General features: G+C 41.1%; 1 protein-coding gene across 25 annotated transcripts in view; it reads left to right on the top strand.

Moving 5' to 3' along the window:
• Positions 1-273: 273 nt before the first annotated feature.
• CAMK2D (calcium/calmodulin dependent protein kinase II delta) overlaps positions 274-14,074 on the top strand; it is a 145,904-nt gene continuing 132,103 nt past the window's right edge. For all 25 annotated transcript variants that reach the window (XM_085547030.1, XM_085547041.1, XM_085547033.1 and 22 more), the window contains exons 1-2: positions 274-483; positions 1,104-1,198. In XM_085547030.1, coding sequence (XP_085403156.1) covers positions 416-483; positions 1,104-1,198 — 163 coding nt within the window. In that variant the 5' untranslated portion in view covers positions 274-415. The remainder of the gene's footprint in view (positions 484-1,103; positions 1,199-14,074) is intronic.

A 14,074-nucleotide genomic window follows, 5' to 3' on the forward strand; every position in this document is an offset into this window, starting at 1 on the left:
CTGGGCTCGTATCGCTAGGGGGAGGCACGGCACCGGGAATCGGCGCGGAGCGAGGCAAGGCGGCCCCGCTGCCCGCGGGCTCGGGAGAACGTAGGGCCGGGGCGCCCCGTCGCCGGCTGCCGCGCCGCGCCCCCCGGCCCGGTTTTGCTTTCCCTTTCGGTGCCGCCTCTCCGCCGCGACGTTTTATTTATTTATTTTCCCAGAGGGTGGGGACGAGGGGAGGGGAGAGACTCGCCGCGGGGACGAGCCGCCTGGCGGGGAGGAGGCGGCCCCGACACGAGAGGCGGCGGCGGCGGCGGCGGCGGGGAGGAGAAGCCGGCGCGGAGCCGCTCCTCGCATCGCCTCGCCCACCCCGCAGCCCCTCCGCCGCCTCGCCTCCCCTGGCCGCCGGAGGCACCGGCGGCCGCCCGTCCCCATGATGGCCTCAACCGCCACCTGCACCAGGTTCACCGACGAGTACCAGCTCTTCGAGGAGCTCGGGAAGTAAGTACGGGGCCGCTCCGGGGACGAGGGGGGAGAGGAGGGAAACACTGAGAGTCGGGGGGGCTCCGTCCCCGCGGGTTGGGGTGTGCGGGGCGATGCCTGCAGCCCTGCCTCGTCCCCGGGCGTCGCTTCAAGGCTGAGACTCGGTCCGTGAGCACAGCTCCGGGTGGGCGGCAATCCCTGCGGGTGCTGCGGGCGGTGACGGGCTGCCCTGCTGCCGGGCTGCCCTGCCGGCGGCAGCCGGAGCTCGCTACCCCCGACACGACCGCGGCCGGTTCGTCGGGCGCCCCCCTGCGTTGGGGCGCGTATCCCCGATCGCCATGTTGGCACGGACACGGGGACCCGGGGCCGCAACGTGCCGCCGCCGGGAGAGCGCTTCGGTCGCACCGCTCGAAACAGCGGCTCTGAGCAGCGTTTTGCTGTTGCGTTGATTAAAATGAGCGCTGACCGTCTCTGACAAGCCTCCCTTCTTCTTACAATTTATTTTTCTTATTATCCCGTTCCCTCCCCCCCTTAATTCTTTGGGCATCGTTCCGCTCCTTTAGATGTGTGGCAGCGCGGTGGTAATGGCAGGGCGCTGTTCGGGTGGCACTGACGCTCTGTCCCCTCTTGGCTTGCAGAGGAGCGTTCTCGGTCGTGAGGCGATGTATGAAAATCACCACAGGACAGGAGTATGCTGCCAAAATCATCAACACCAAAAAGCTCTCGGCCAGGGGTGGGTATATTCCATATATTCCAACCGAGCGTTTACGATATCTTCTCCTCATTTCTTGCATTCTTGTGGCGAGCGTTAAAACGGAGCACAGAATAATAAGAATTAAGGTTATTAATTTTCTCAGTAATTTTCTTCATTTCCTTTCAGGCAGTGGTTCTTTTTTATGCTAAACGTTTCAGAGGTTAACCGTATGGAGGGCTGTGTTGCTGTACCTTAAAGGGAAGCTTTATGAAGTGATTTAAATGAGTGCATCCTCTTCCCGTTTTTACATTGGAAAAACTGGAAAGGATTGTACACTCTGATTTTTTTAGGGGAAGGCTGGGAAACAAGTTGACATTGCGGCTTTTATCATAAATATGTGTTTTCTTTTCTGAATTCAAAGTTTCCATTGCATTTAAACTGAAACGTGAAAAAGGCCTATTTGAATCCGTGGAGAAGAGTGTGATGCCCCCTCCTGTACTGAACTTTGTGATGAGATCCCGGGGAAAGGGAAAATTCCTTTTTTGAAGCGTCCATTTGTGAACACAAGTCATTCTGAATGACACATTGTGTCACAGCTCCAGCCCAGCATTAATGCCTGCTGCACCGCATGCTTAGGTTTTACTGTAACATGTTTGTTTCCCTTATGTTCTGCCTGTCAGTGGGAAGTCGTGGTGATACATTTGGGTGGTCACGTGTGTGCTGTAGGTTACTGCTGTCGGCAGCAAGCCTCAATGGAGATATGTCAATTCCTTGTTAAACCCACGTCAAAGTGATTGTAGGAGGATGTCGAGGATTAGGGATTATTCTCTGTTAACACTACCTGTGTTTTGATGTGAGTTTGTGATATGGTAAAGAATGTGAAAGTGAATAAGCAAGTGGTGTCAGCTCTGTAGTCTTCCTTAGAAGTCATCATTTGAGACATGCTGTTTTTCAGGCTTTCATTTTGTGCTTCCTTGGCTGTTCAGGCAGGACCGAGTTGGTCCTCACTGCAGCCCATTGATGCACCCAGACCTGCTGGGGAGAATTTGGCTGGCAAGGTGGAATGTAGCAAAACTCATGCAAAGAAAAATTTCTGTTGGTTTGAAGTGTAGGCCCATAAAGCAAGGAGTTGGGTTTTCGAGGTTGGTAACTGGGCTGTGAAATATTCTTCCATATGTGAATGAATGTGATGCTGTGTCCACGAATGCAGTGGATCCATTTCCATCTTGGCTTTCAAAGATTCCAGATTTTATTTTATTATTTTAGTTTACATGCACTGCTGTTCTTTAGCTTTTATCTTTTGGAAGACAAATAACAACATCTCAGCAGCTTTTGAAGAGCAAGCTCCTTACAGAGATCCTGGGATTCCTCTTAAGCAATTCTGCAGTTACAAAAGGGTGTTACTTGCAGTGCCTCTGTCTGTGATACTTTAACGTGACTGATACTAAGTATGCAGCTTACAACTCGGACTACATTTCAAGTAGTATCTAAATTATAAGTTTCATTCTCCTCCTGTCTGATCTGCTTTATGATGAGGTAGCAGTTCACTTTGATGTTTCCAGCTTCTCACCTGAAATACAGATCATAATGTAAATCTGAAGGTTATTGGGTGAGCTTCATCTGTGAGCGGTTAGAGGTTCTCAGCTTGCCATGTATCCCATGTACAACCCTGCTTGTCTGTAACTCTGAAGCACTACATCAAATTTGAGCCTTCTTGCTTGCAAGACAGAGTTGCCATTACAGTGTTTTGATGGGGAGGAGTCACGGCTGTTAATCTAAAGGAGAACTCAACATGATTTGAGTTGAAAAATTATTTGACTGTGTCAGCCTTGATACAACAATAATTGTCACTCCAGCCACAAATGATGTTGGAGATTGTTTGGATCCTTCCCTTAGCAGCCCTTCTAAACACAGGGTGATGTCGTCACACGCTTACGCCAGTGAAGGTGTGTTCTCTTCTGATTCCTTGTTCAGTTGTGAAGAAATTCTGGAGTAACCATGTCCAGAGATGGGCTTTGGCTTTCATTTGGAGGGAAGGAAAAGGAAGTTTGGTTCTGTTGTGTTTTGGTTTTGCAGAAGTGACTTTTGTGCTTTTAAATGGATGATCAGTTATTCACATCCACTCTGATCTTACGCACCAATTGTAGCTGACAATGCAGTAAGAACATTTCACATTATGTTTTTAAGTTCTTGGCTCTATGAGGCGCTTCAGATTCCACATTTCTCTGATTTTGTTGATAGCAATAATTATTTGCAGTTTAAATCTCTCAGTATGGCAAAAAGAATTTTATTAGGATGTCAAATGTCCTTAGAAATTTGAGCTGCAGCTTTTTTTTTCACATTTACTAAGTCAACTGAAGTATTATGTTGATGTTAAAAAATCAATAGCTCGTTTTGTACCAAGTCCTTTCTAGACGAGCTCACGTGATTTAATTGTGCTGCTAATTTAAAAGAGGAAGGAAGAAGTTGTATTGCGCATCCCTCCAAGACTGAATGCAGTGCACAGAGCACTTAGAATAAAGTGAAGGGTGTGTTTGCAGATTCTGGGTTCTGTATTGTTTGACTGATGAAGTCACTGCAATTTTCTTACTGCTCAGTTTCTAAAGCGTTGCTTTAGGCTCATTTGTGGTGTTTTTCTTGTGTAGAAAGAAATGTAGCTAAAGAAGAACGTTTTGCAAGGTGACTTTTCCCTGCATGTACCAAATGCAAAATAATTCACAAATTATTGTCTTTCTTTAGTCATTATCTGTACATCTTTTATTTTCTTTTTTGAGAGTCTTATGGCTTTGATCCAAACAAATTTCAGGAACAGAGCCATTTTCTTAAGAGGTTTGGGCCTCGCAAAAATTGCTTTCTAATACTGTTTTCTGGTTGGGTGTAATTTTTGCCAATGTTTATTTTGCTGTGTCCTCTGTAGTGGCTAAAAGCTTTGTTCCTTGGATGGCCATCTAACAATATTTGTGAGAAGAGCTTTTGTTTTCTAGAGTGCTTTTATTGAATGCTGTCCGGCTGCTCCTCTCCCAGCCCCTTTGGGTGCTGCAGCAGAAGTGAGAACCTCTTTGTTTAGGGCATTCCTGTTACTAAAAGGAATACAGGAATCAGCTGGAGGTTATTGCTTGTTTGTCTGTAGCTCCCTTGATCTTTCATGGCCTGGTCCTTCCATTAGCTTCAGTGAGCTTGGGAGCTACCAACATGATCATTTATCTTTCTTCCTGGTAGGAAACTGCCCAGGTCGTTTCTGCATCTTCCTGTTTGTGAAAGAAGAGATGATAGTTGGAGCTCACTTGGCCTGCTGAGCTTAATTGCAGCAAAATGTTTTGGGTGAGAAGGGTGAAAAAAACCCACTCTTTTGGAGTGGTATTTTAGAGACAGTACTGAGTAATTTTACTGTGGGAAGAGCATTTCTGTGTCCAAAGCTGTCCCTAAAGTGATTTAGATACATGATGTGTGAAAGGTACAGTGGGGTATTTTTCAGTGTTGTCAGTTGCAGCCAGATGTTTGACAGGAAGGCAATTATAATAAGACTTCCTGTACTCTTACAGCAGAAGAAATAGTTGATAATCTAGCAAAGATTGCTAACCTAACTGGAGATCTTAATTTGGGAGTTTGCTTTTACCTGTGCACATTTATTATAGTACCCATATGTATTTTCTTGCTGATTTCCTATAAGTACACATGAAGTTATTCTCACACCAAGTACTCTCCTTCAGCAAAGCACATTTCAGCTTGGTGAGACCAAGAATTCTAGTCTCAGGTTCATTCCATGTCAAGGAGCAGCGTGGTTGCTTTCTCTGTGTGTTAGAAGTATGTTTAAACAAATTTTTCACAAGTCCTTTGTGCTAATATGGTTGTCCTTTCCTTATGCTTGTGCTCTTTCTGCCTTTCAGGTTAGTCATGACATTTCTTTCAGACTAACTCAGGTGTTCTGATTGAGCAGGGGGATGTTTACGTATTTCTCTGCAAGTATTTGTTACGGCTGTGAATTACAGTAATTTAACAGTCTACTGGCTCTCTCAAATGAAGTTCATTCTGAAAGCTTATATAGTGGTAGAGAGCATTCATGAGTGTTATTTAAAAATAGGGCAGGTATTTTGTGTTGAAGGTATGGACCATTTGCTATCTCTCATTTTTAATGGGAATCTGGAAAGCTTTCATTCACTGGTGTGAATGTGGACTATGAATTCATTGTGATGCACGTTGGCCAGCAGAAACTTATTCCAACAGTTTAAACTAGATTTTGAAGTATTTTTCTTGGCACTTGGTAGGTAATTATCCGTAGCAAGTATCCTATAATTCCTATCATGTCAATATTATAACTATTTTTGCAAAGGATTTATTTATCTTTCTGTTGTGACTATTGTTGCTCTCAGGGGAGGAAATTCTTTTTATAGCTCATACACCGATGTGCTTTAAATAAACTGAACTAGAACGTGAGGATGTGTGCATCGCTACTGTTATCTTCCCCGTAGATTGCTGCTGTTCTTATTGGGATGTAAGTACTCAGGTGAAGATTGTCATCCATACTTTAAAAGACATCTGAGATTGGGGTTGTCAGTGTTAGAGTGAAGGATTGTGGTTTGCTGCAGTGCTGTTCTCCTCACATACCTTACAGGAATGTCCTTGACGTGTAGCTTCTCACTTTGAAGTGAAGCTCTTGGAAACAGTGCTTACAAATTATTGTGAAGTTTTGAAAGTGAAAGTATTCCTGTTGACTGAGGTGGAAACGTGACACAAATCCAATATTTAAAGTAACTTGGAGGAAACAGTGGGAATTAAAAAGATGTTGGAAACATCTGTCATCGGAATCTGACAGAGGAAAATGATTTTTGTTTCTATTCCAAATCCAAAGATGATTAAGCACGGCTTAGGAACTGGTTGAACGCATCCAGCTCTCTTTGTAACTTCCCATTTTCTTTCATTTTTTTCCATCACTGCTTTGGCTCGACCTCCTTTCTGCTTTCAGATTTCTCCCACTGAAATGTTAACAACGAAGGGCTTCTTTAGAGTTTATTTGGCTCCTTCCTGCCATTTTCTGACAACTTTGTTAATTCTGGTGTTCGTGTGCTTCTGGTTTTTATGTTCATTTACTACAAACTAAAGACTTAACTGCAAATCTAAATGGCTGCCCTTCTAGAATTGCTTATCATTTCTTCTATTAGTAGGGAGAAGAAGCAATTGTAGGGGAAAATGTGAACTCTGCTTCTGGATCCCCATTCAGATACTGAAATGTGGGTGGTTGTGGGGTTTCTGGGTTTGTTGTTGTTGGTTGGTTTTTGTGTGTTTTGTTTTTTTCTTCCTTTCTCTTGGTCTGAGAGAGGTTGTGTTCTCTGGAAGCGTTTGCTACTTCTATCCAAACTGTACTTCCAAATTAAAGCTTTAGCTCACGTACAGAAATAAGGAAATGAGCTCTCTGATAAGCACCTCACCTTTATTGTTCCACCTGTTTGCATGTTAGCGTACACAAAAAGCACTGTTTTATATCTACTGCAATTTGAAACCATGGGTCAGCTGAGGTATCTGAGGGACTCATCTGTGACCTCGTTATGAGAAATTTAGAAATATGCTGCTTTCTGGAAGATGGAGAATTTCAATTACTTTGCTTTACAAATGTAAGTACTGCCAAGGTGCTGCTTTATTCATGTTCATGTCCTTCATTTGACCTCTTTAGGAATGTAGGCCAGGGTGTTTCAGTGGGTTTATCTATGTCAGGGTCCAGCTTCCTCCTTCACATCCATTTATTGCACATTTATCAAACGCCTTGTAAAGGTAATATGGGGATTTCGAAAGATTATCTGGGAAGCATAACTTTCCCTGTTGATTGCAAAAGGTTAATAGAGAACAAAGGTAAAGATAGTAGCTCCTTTTGTTTAATTCTTTATTACCAATAATTATGCCTTGAATTTGAAGAGACCCAGGAATCCAATCTATCTATTTGTTCCTCTATGTGTAGAGTTCTGTGCGTGTCTTTGGGTGTGTGTTTGTGCTCTTTATTTCTACTGTTATGGGGAATGTCTCCTGTGTGGTATCAGAGAGAGAGTAGTAAATATTTGTGAATGTAATTTTTGTATTTTCTTCCAGGCTGGGGTGGACAGTTATGCTGTTATTTAATACACATTGTCAGCCTTTAAATGTTCCGAGTTTGTTATCTGAATAATAGAAACTTAAAGCTTTGCAGCCACGTGAATTCCTGTTGCATGTGATTTGAAGATGCTGGGCATATTCTGCTGAAGTGAGAATTTACTTTTGCTCTTGAATCTGTTGTTTCTGTAAATTTCACTGGACAGAAGCACAGGCTGTAGCTGAGTCTGCTGCATGGCTAAGCAGAGGGAAGTGCTCAGATTTGTAAATATGTTTTATACCCAGTTTAGCTTTTATCCTGATCCAGGGCCTCTTCAGTGATAATTGGGAAGTATAAATTGTGCTGCAGCATATTTCTGTTTTTTGTTGTTGTTGTTGTTGTTTTGTTTTGTTTTCATAGTTTGGCTTTTAGAATGTAGAGAAGTGGTAGTTAATGCACTGAACAAGCTGTTACTGATCAGTCTGTGCAGCTGTTGGTTTAGATCTCTTGTACTTCATAGGATGTAACTTTGCATACCCAGTGGTTTGAGTAACTTCTATGTGAATTTCTGAGCTTTTGTAAGGAAAGGAAAGGAAAATAGTGGAATGTATTTTATTTAATAATGGAAATGTGCTGCTGAAGGTATTTGATGGTCAAGATGAAGAAACTTTTCATATCTTGATAAGAGAAATCTCTCTATTCTTAAAGCTCCTTGCTTTTACAACTGCCCAAGAGTTGATACGCTGCTGCAAGAAGCTGACGTCCTCTTCCTTTCCAAGATAGGTCTGGCATCGGTGAAAATGGAGTTACCAAATGAATTTGTTTTAGCAGTTGCTTTCACCTCAAATCATGCAGTATGCTTGTTGAAAAAGGTAATCACTGCTTATGTGTTGTTTCTTTTTCTCTTCCAGCCAAATCAGTAAATAGGGTTGTCAGGTGCACAGCCTTTCCCCTCTTCCCCGTTGCCGGCCTGCCATCATAAATGCTCTTTTTGCACCACTTTTTATGCTGCTGACACGTGGTCAGCCACGTAGTGGAAGCAGTAGCTGCAGTTACGTACAAGCAGATGTGGAGCTATAGATCCTTAGAGCTTCTTAACATGCAAAATTGAAAACTTCAGCATCCGATTTGTAAGCAGATAGTGCTGGGATGAACTGAATGCTTTCTGAATTGATTGGGCACATGCATGAATCTTGGCAGATGCAAGACTGAAGGATACATCAAATCCCCACGGTAAAGTTAGTTTAGGGTTTTGTGATTTGTCTGTAGGCTGGTTTGCAGTCCTTCAAAACAGCTCATGCAACGTTTTGGCCAGCAGCTCTCCTTCCCTGTGAGACTGTTAATGGCCCACAAACAGCTGTGTACAGCATTAGGGGCAGTGCACTGGATCGCACAGCAGAAGGTCTTCCGTATATTTTCCTGTCCCAGCACTAAAATGAGCAGTGTACTTTGCCCAGCAAGGAAGATTAACAAACCTCAGTGTAAGCAGAAAGGATGACACACCTCTGCTGTAAAGTTTCATCATCTGAACACATGAGAGGATGAGATACGTAAAATTGCAGCATACAAAGCTTGTATTCATAGCAAGAAATCTATTGCATGTGTTTTCAGAACTTTGTTCCTAATTTAATTAGAGTCAGGAACTGCTTCTGCTTACTTGTAAATTTTCCGCAATGTGAATGCAAGTGTTGCAGCAACAGTCACGTTGTATATTCATGTTGCTGCATGAACAGATGGGGTTCCTCCATAATATCCATATTTGACGTTCTGATGGGATTTGCCAAGCCTAAGCTTTCATTTAGATTTTAACCTCTTGAAGAGATAGGTTTGTGATTTAATCAGCCAAGGGAAACCTTGAAGTTGTTTGTATTGCCTTGCAGATTTCAAACCAGCGCTTAGGTATGGTTTTGATTTGGGAGACCTCTCGTAGGAATGCTTTAAACAGGCTGTTGCTCATTCAGTCACTAAATTCAGAGGTTTCTTTTGGAACCTTGTTTATTGAACTCATTATGTTCATATCCTTCCGTACCTGAAGATGTATTTTTTATTCTATGAAAGCATCACTTAACATTGATGGAGCTTTGTTGCTGTGGTGCTGCACTGCAGGGGGTATTTTGTCCTGTACAGCAGTCGACCTTCTGTTTCTCTAGGGGCAGCTCCAGGTGCTGCTGAACTTTGCTTATTAAATGTGGGCTAAAGGCTGTTTCCCACCTTTTATGGAAAGGCGTAACAAATATTAAATGTCTCCAAGATGCTGTATGTTGCAGTACAGAAAATAATCTTCAGCGTTTTAGTTCCTTATGAAACAAACGCTGGAGTCTAGAAAATCTGAATATTACATTCTTGGTGCTTTTTTGTATTGCATATACTGTTTTCTAAATGAAATGAAGCTCAGGTGTATGGTGGATTGCTTAGTGCTTGTTTTCTTTATGCAGCATGGACAGCTATGAAATAGTAATTAGGATTGCACTGGCATATGCACATAGGGATTTAATGCCCTTTCCTTCTTCTGATGGCATAAGAAAGCATTTTTCCAAGGCTGCTTTAAACATGAGTCTCCCAGAAGGGGAGGAAGAGGCAATTTATTTTCAGTCTGTACATTTCCATGGTGCTCTTGCTGGTACTCCTCATGTATACTTGGTAGATTTTAACGTGTTAAGAACATTTTTTGGTTGCTCAGACTAGAAGGTGTGGGGGGGAGGAAAGGCCGCTGATAAAAGAGTGTGTGTATTAGATGCAGGAAAAAGATCCAGCAGAGCTTGGCAGAGCTTGTGTGTACTCAGTCAGCTTGTTTGGTTTAGGAAAATGTTTCGTGCTAAAAGGCTTATTAACTTAATGTAATTTTACTTGTAATGAGAGCAAGATTGGATGCCTTTACATTTTTGTTTATTTGTGGTTATTACGGCTTATCTATTGAAATTAAGTAACAAATTACTTTCAATACCATGTAAATCAAAACAAGTTTACTAATGAGATTCGTTCTTCCAGACTAGAAGTTGCTTGTGTGTGGTCCATCCCTCTTCCTAGGAGATGTGTGTTAATACTGCAGATGTTTTAGGGTCTCCATTGATAACCTATCTAGCCCTGCATATGGATGGTGGTAAGTTCATGACATCTTGGAGATGGTTTTGGGAAACTTGAGATCAAGAGACATGGACAAGGACTGGCAAAACATATTTCAAATCTGTAATAGGTGGAGGCTATTTATGCCTCAAAACTGTGAGGTCTTATATTCATTCCATGCTTCTTTAAGTTTTATTAAACTCATACAGCATTCTTGCAGACATAAAGATCTCCTGGAGTTGATATATCTCAGCAATACTTATAATCCTTGAAGTATGGAATGGTTGAAAAAATGTTTTTTTTTACCTGCTGTAATACAAGTGTGTAAATCACTTCCACCCCCAGCTATCTTTTTATTGAAGAAGGCTGGAGGAAAGATTTGACTGATGGGAATGGGTCATTTAGCAATATTTGAAAGTTCAACTAAGAATCTTTTTTTTTTTTTTTTTTTTTTTTTCTTGTTCAGTGCTGTGTTTTCCCTGTTTCCTGTAGTAGATTCAATTTCGCTAAAACTTTGACCTTGAAGTTTCAAAGCACCTTTATCTCCACACTTCTGCAGGAGAACATCTGAGCTTCAAACCACATTGGGTTGGCTTTTAGTGGAAAAAATAGGGAATATAGTTAAAGTGATATCTGGAGTAAAGTTAACTTCTTCAGCATAGCAGATCATCTCATTAATCGAGCTCTGTCTTAATATAAACTAATGAGGCAAGGGGATTAGTCCTCTCTCCTTTGCTGATGCAATAATTTAGTACTGCACCCTTTTAGTTGGAAGAATTTTGATCTACAGCTCAAATGTATTAATGAACATTGTTCATTTTTTGTGTGCCTATGCAGTCCTTCAGGGAATTCTTCATCTGTTATCAGTGTATTTATCAAGAACTATCTTGTTTCCATTCTTTCTTTCCATAACAGCCATCTTCCCTTAGCTTCCTCCTGTATAGTAGACTTGCTGCTATTGTGCCCATTCTTCCTTCCATGCACTCTATTCATAGTCTAACTTTTCTATATGGACATTTGAAACAGGAAATTGGGAGTTGACATATGTAGCTGTCACGTGTATTCACCTTAGTAGTAAAGCATATGAAATATTAAGACTGGTTCAGAGGCTGATGATTTGAAGAAGTTCTTATAATTTGGCTATCCCTTTCATCACTATGCTTTCTGTCACTTCTTTTACCAGTTTCCTACCAATTTCAAAGCTTCTGTGGTGATCTCAGGTTTTACTAGTCCCCAGATGTCTCATTTGCTTTATTTCTGCATCTTAAGCAAATGACCCCTGCAGGAAACATTGGGATTCCTGCTTGGAAAAAAATGGTATAGAACACTTAATATATGTTACTGCACAGGGCCAATAACTGATATGCACAGATATAGTTAGATGTGTGGGATTTTGTTTGTTTTCTACTATCTCTCAGGATCGTGACTGTTTGAGAGCTAAGTCAGAAACCAGTCCTTTCAATCACAGGAATGTTACTCAGTTTCTGAAACAGACTGCCATTATTCTCACCTCTGTGCAAGGTCAGGTGGAAACTGCTGTGAAAATAGCTCCATGAAACGAAGCTAAATTACAAAGAGTTGCTGTCAAGTGTTGACTGCTGTTTCTGCAACCCCAGATGCTCTTCTCTTCCAACAAAATAGCTGAAGAACATGAAAACAAATTATGCAAACATACAGCAGCTTAATTTCTCTTTTTAACACGCTATATTGATTCACACCCTAAACTGAAACTTAGAAAATGTTGCTAATTATTGAACTGTTCAGCTTATAAAATATAACATGTAAAAATGCATAACTAGCTCAGCATAAATTTTAAGGTGTGGATTTTTTTTTGTTTCTGTTTTGAGTGTATGTCATTTACTTTCTTAGAGGCTCTTCCTCTTAAATCTCAAAGTGGAAAGAGCTGGGAAGCTGCTTCTGCCTGTCCTGTGGCACTGTCTTAACCTTCACCGGAATGGGGACTGCCAGGCATTGTTGCCTCACTTCCTTGTACATCCCATAGGAGCTGGTGTTGGTGTCTGTTCTTGCTCAAGGCTAAAATACATCTACTCTTCTGCATATCAGTCTGACTAGGTGGTTTGAAGATCTTGAACTCAGCGAGTGTATCTTTCTTGGAACAGAAAAGTTAGTTGTTATTCTATCAAGCCTCTGCAATTTGGTCTTGGAAGTGAGGTAACTTTATGTAAATCAGCAGTGGTGTTTATTTAGCAATAGAGAGCTATGTGACAAGTAGCATAATGAACACTGCTGACATGTAAGCATCCATGACATCAGTGCCTGGGTTTGCATCTGTCACATTTACTTTCCTACACAGAAAATAGTTGATTTTCATTAAAAACAGTATGAAACAAGTTTTCCACAAAAATATTTTACTAGTAACAAAAAAAAATAAAGCTTCACATAATTGGACATGCTGCTGTTTGCGCTTTTTTTTTTGTAATGTTGAGTAACTTTTTAAAATATGGGATGTATATATTTAAATAGATGGAGTATTAAGCCTCCTTGTTTTTGTGAATTTCTATGTTGTTTGATTAGTTTCTCTTCATAGTACTAAAGGAACTCCTTTAATTTTGAGTTTGTTGTTTAATAAACCTCAGTAATAGAAAGATTAGAAGATTAAAAACTACAACAGGAATCTCCCATTGTTTTCAGTAAATTGTTTTGATTACTTTGTTGAGATTCTCGCTGTCTCAAATGATCGTTCTTGAGGAGGAGGAAAGGAAGGAGAATGACAGGGTGTATAACGTTTCCTTGCTGGTTATCAGACAAACTAAGGGGCAGTTGTACAAAAATGAGGGGAAAATGAGTTGATCCACCTAACTCCATGTTTTCATAGAACAGTTACTGAATAATCTAAGCTTCAACTGGGGGGAAGAAAGCTTTGATTGTATTTTGTATATGCGTTTTTGACATGAGAACAATGCATACAACACCTACCTATATTACTCAAAACAGCCCCCAAATAAAGGAAAGTGTTTAAAAGCAAACCAAACAAGAACAACAATAAACAATCCAACCCACAGGAACCTTTGGTTAAGTAGAGATTATCAGCTCCTCTGGTGTTCTACTACTAGTTGTAAACCCAAAGGCTTTTGTGCCACTGTGACACGTGGATATGCTATATAAAATTATCCACGTGAACTGTAGATGTTTGCAGAATAAATATGCTTCCAGGCTTGTGTGAAAGAATGCAAGCAAAGCAAGCATTTGATGTTTCAGGTCTTTCAATTTTTTTTTAATTTCCACATTTTTAACATAATAATTGTTTCTGTTCCAAGTACGGAGTGTATGAGAAAGCTTTTACTTAGGCTGAAGAAACTGTTGAGGAAGCTATATGTATAGACTTGATCTAAGAACCTCAGTTGATGGTGTTTAAGCTCGTGTTTTTTTGTTTTGCAACTGAGGCAGACTTAACTGCACCCAGCCAGGAAATTCCACACATAGGCAATAATTTTCTTCAGTTGCTGTAACTTGATCGTGTTTAGTCTGGTACCTGTATCCTTAGCAACTTCTGGTGAGATAATAGAGGGATATGGTTAGTTTCAGACTCCATGGTATTCACATGTCTTTCTTGTGCTTTCTGTAGCAATTCTCTTAACTTATTAAATAGTTCCTCATCTGATAGCCTGTGTTTGGAATACTCCTTTGCTTGAGAAGGCAATATGGTAACAGTGGTGATGTTTAACAGTATTGCCTTAATTTTAATTCCGAATTTCAGTTGTATCCAATCTGTGATCACATTAAATCAATACATCTATAATCTGTGTACCAGGGACTCATGTTTTACAGTGTGT

Source organism: Coturnix japonica, chromosome 4 (assembly GCF_054131305.1).
Source record: "Coturnix japonica strain WE chromosome 4, WE-NBRP24, whole genome shotgun sequence".
Taxonomy (NCBI): Eukaryota; Metazoa; Chordata; class Aves; order Galliformes; family Phasianidae; genus Coturnix; species Coturnix japonica.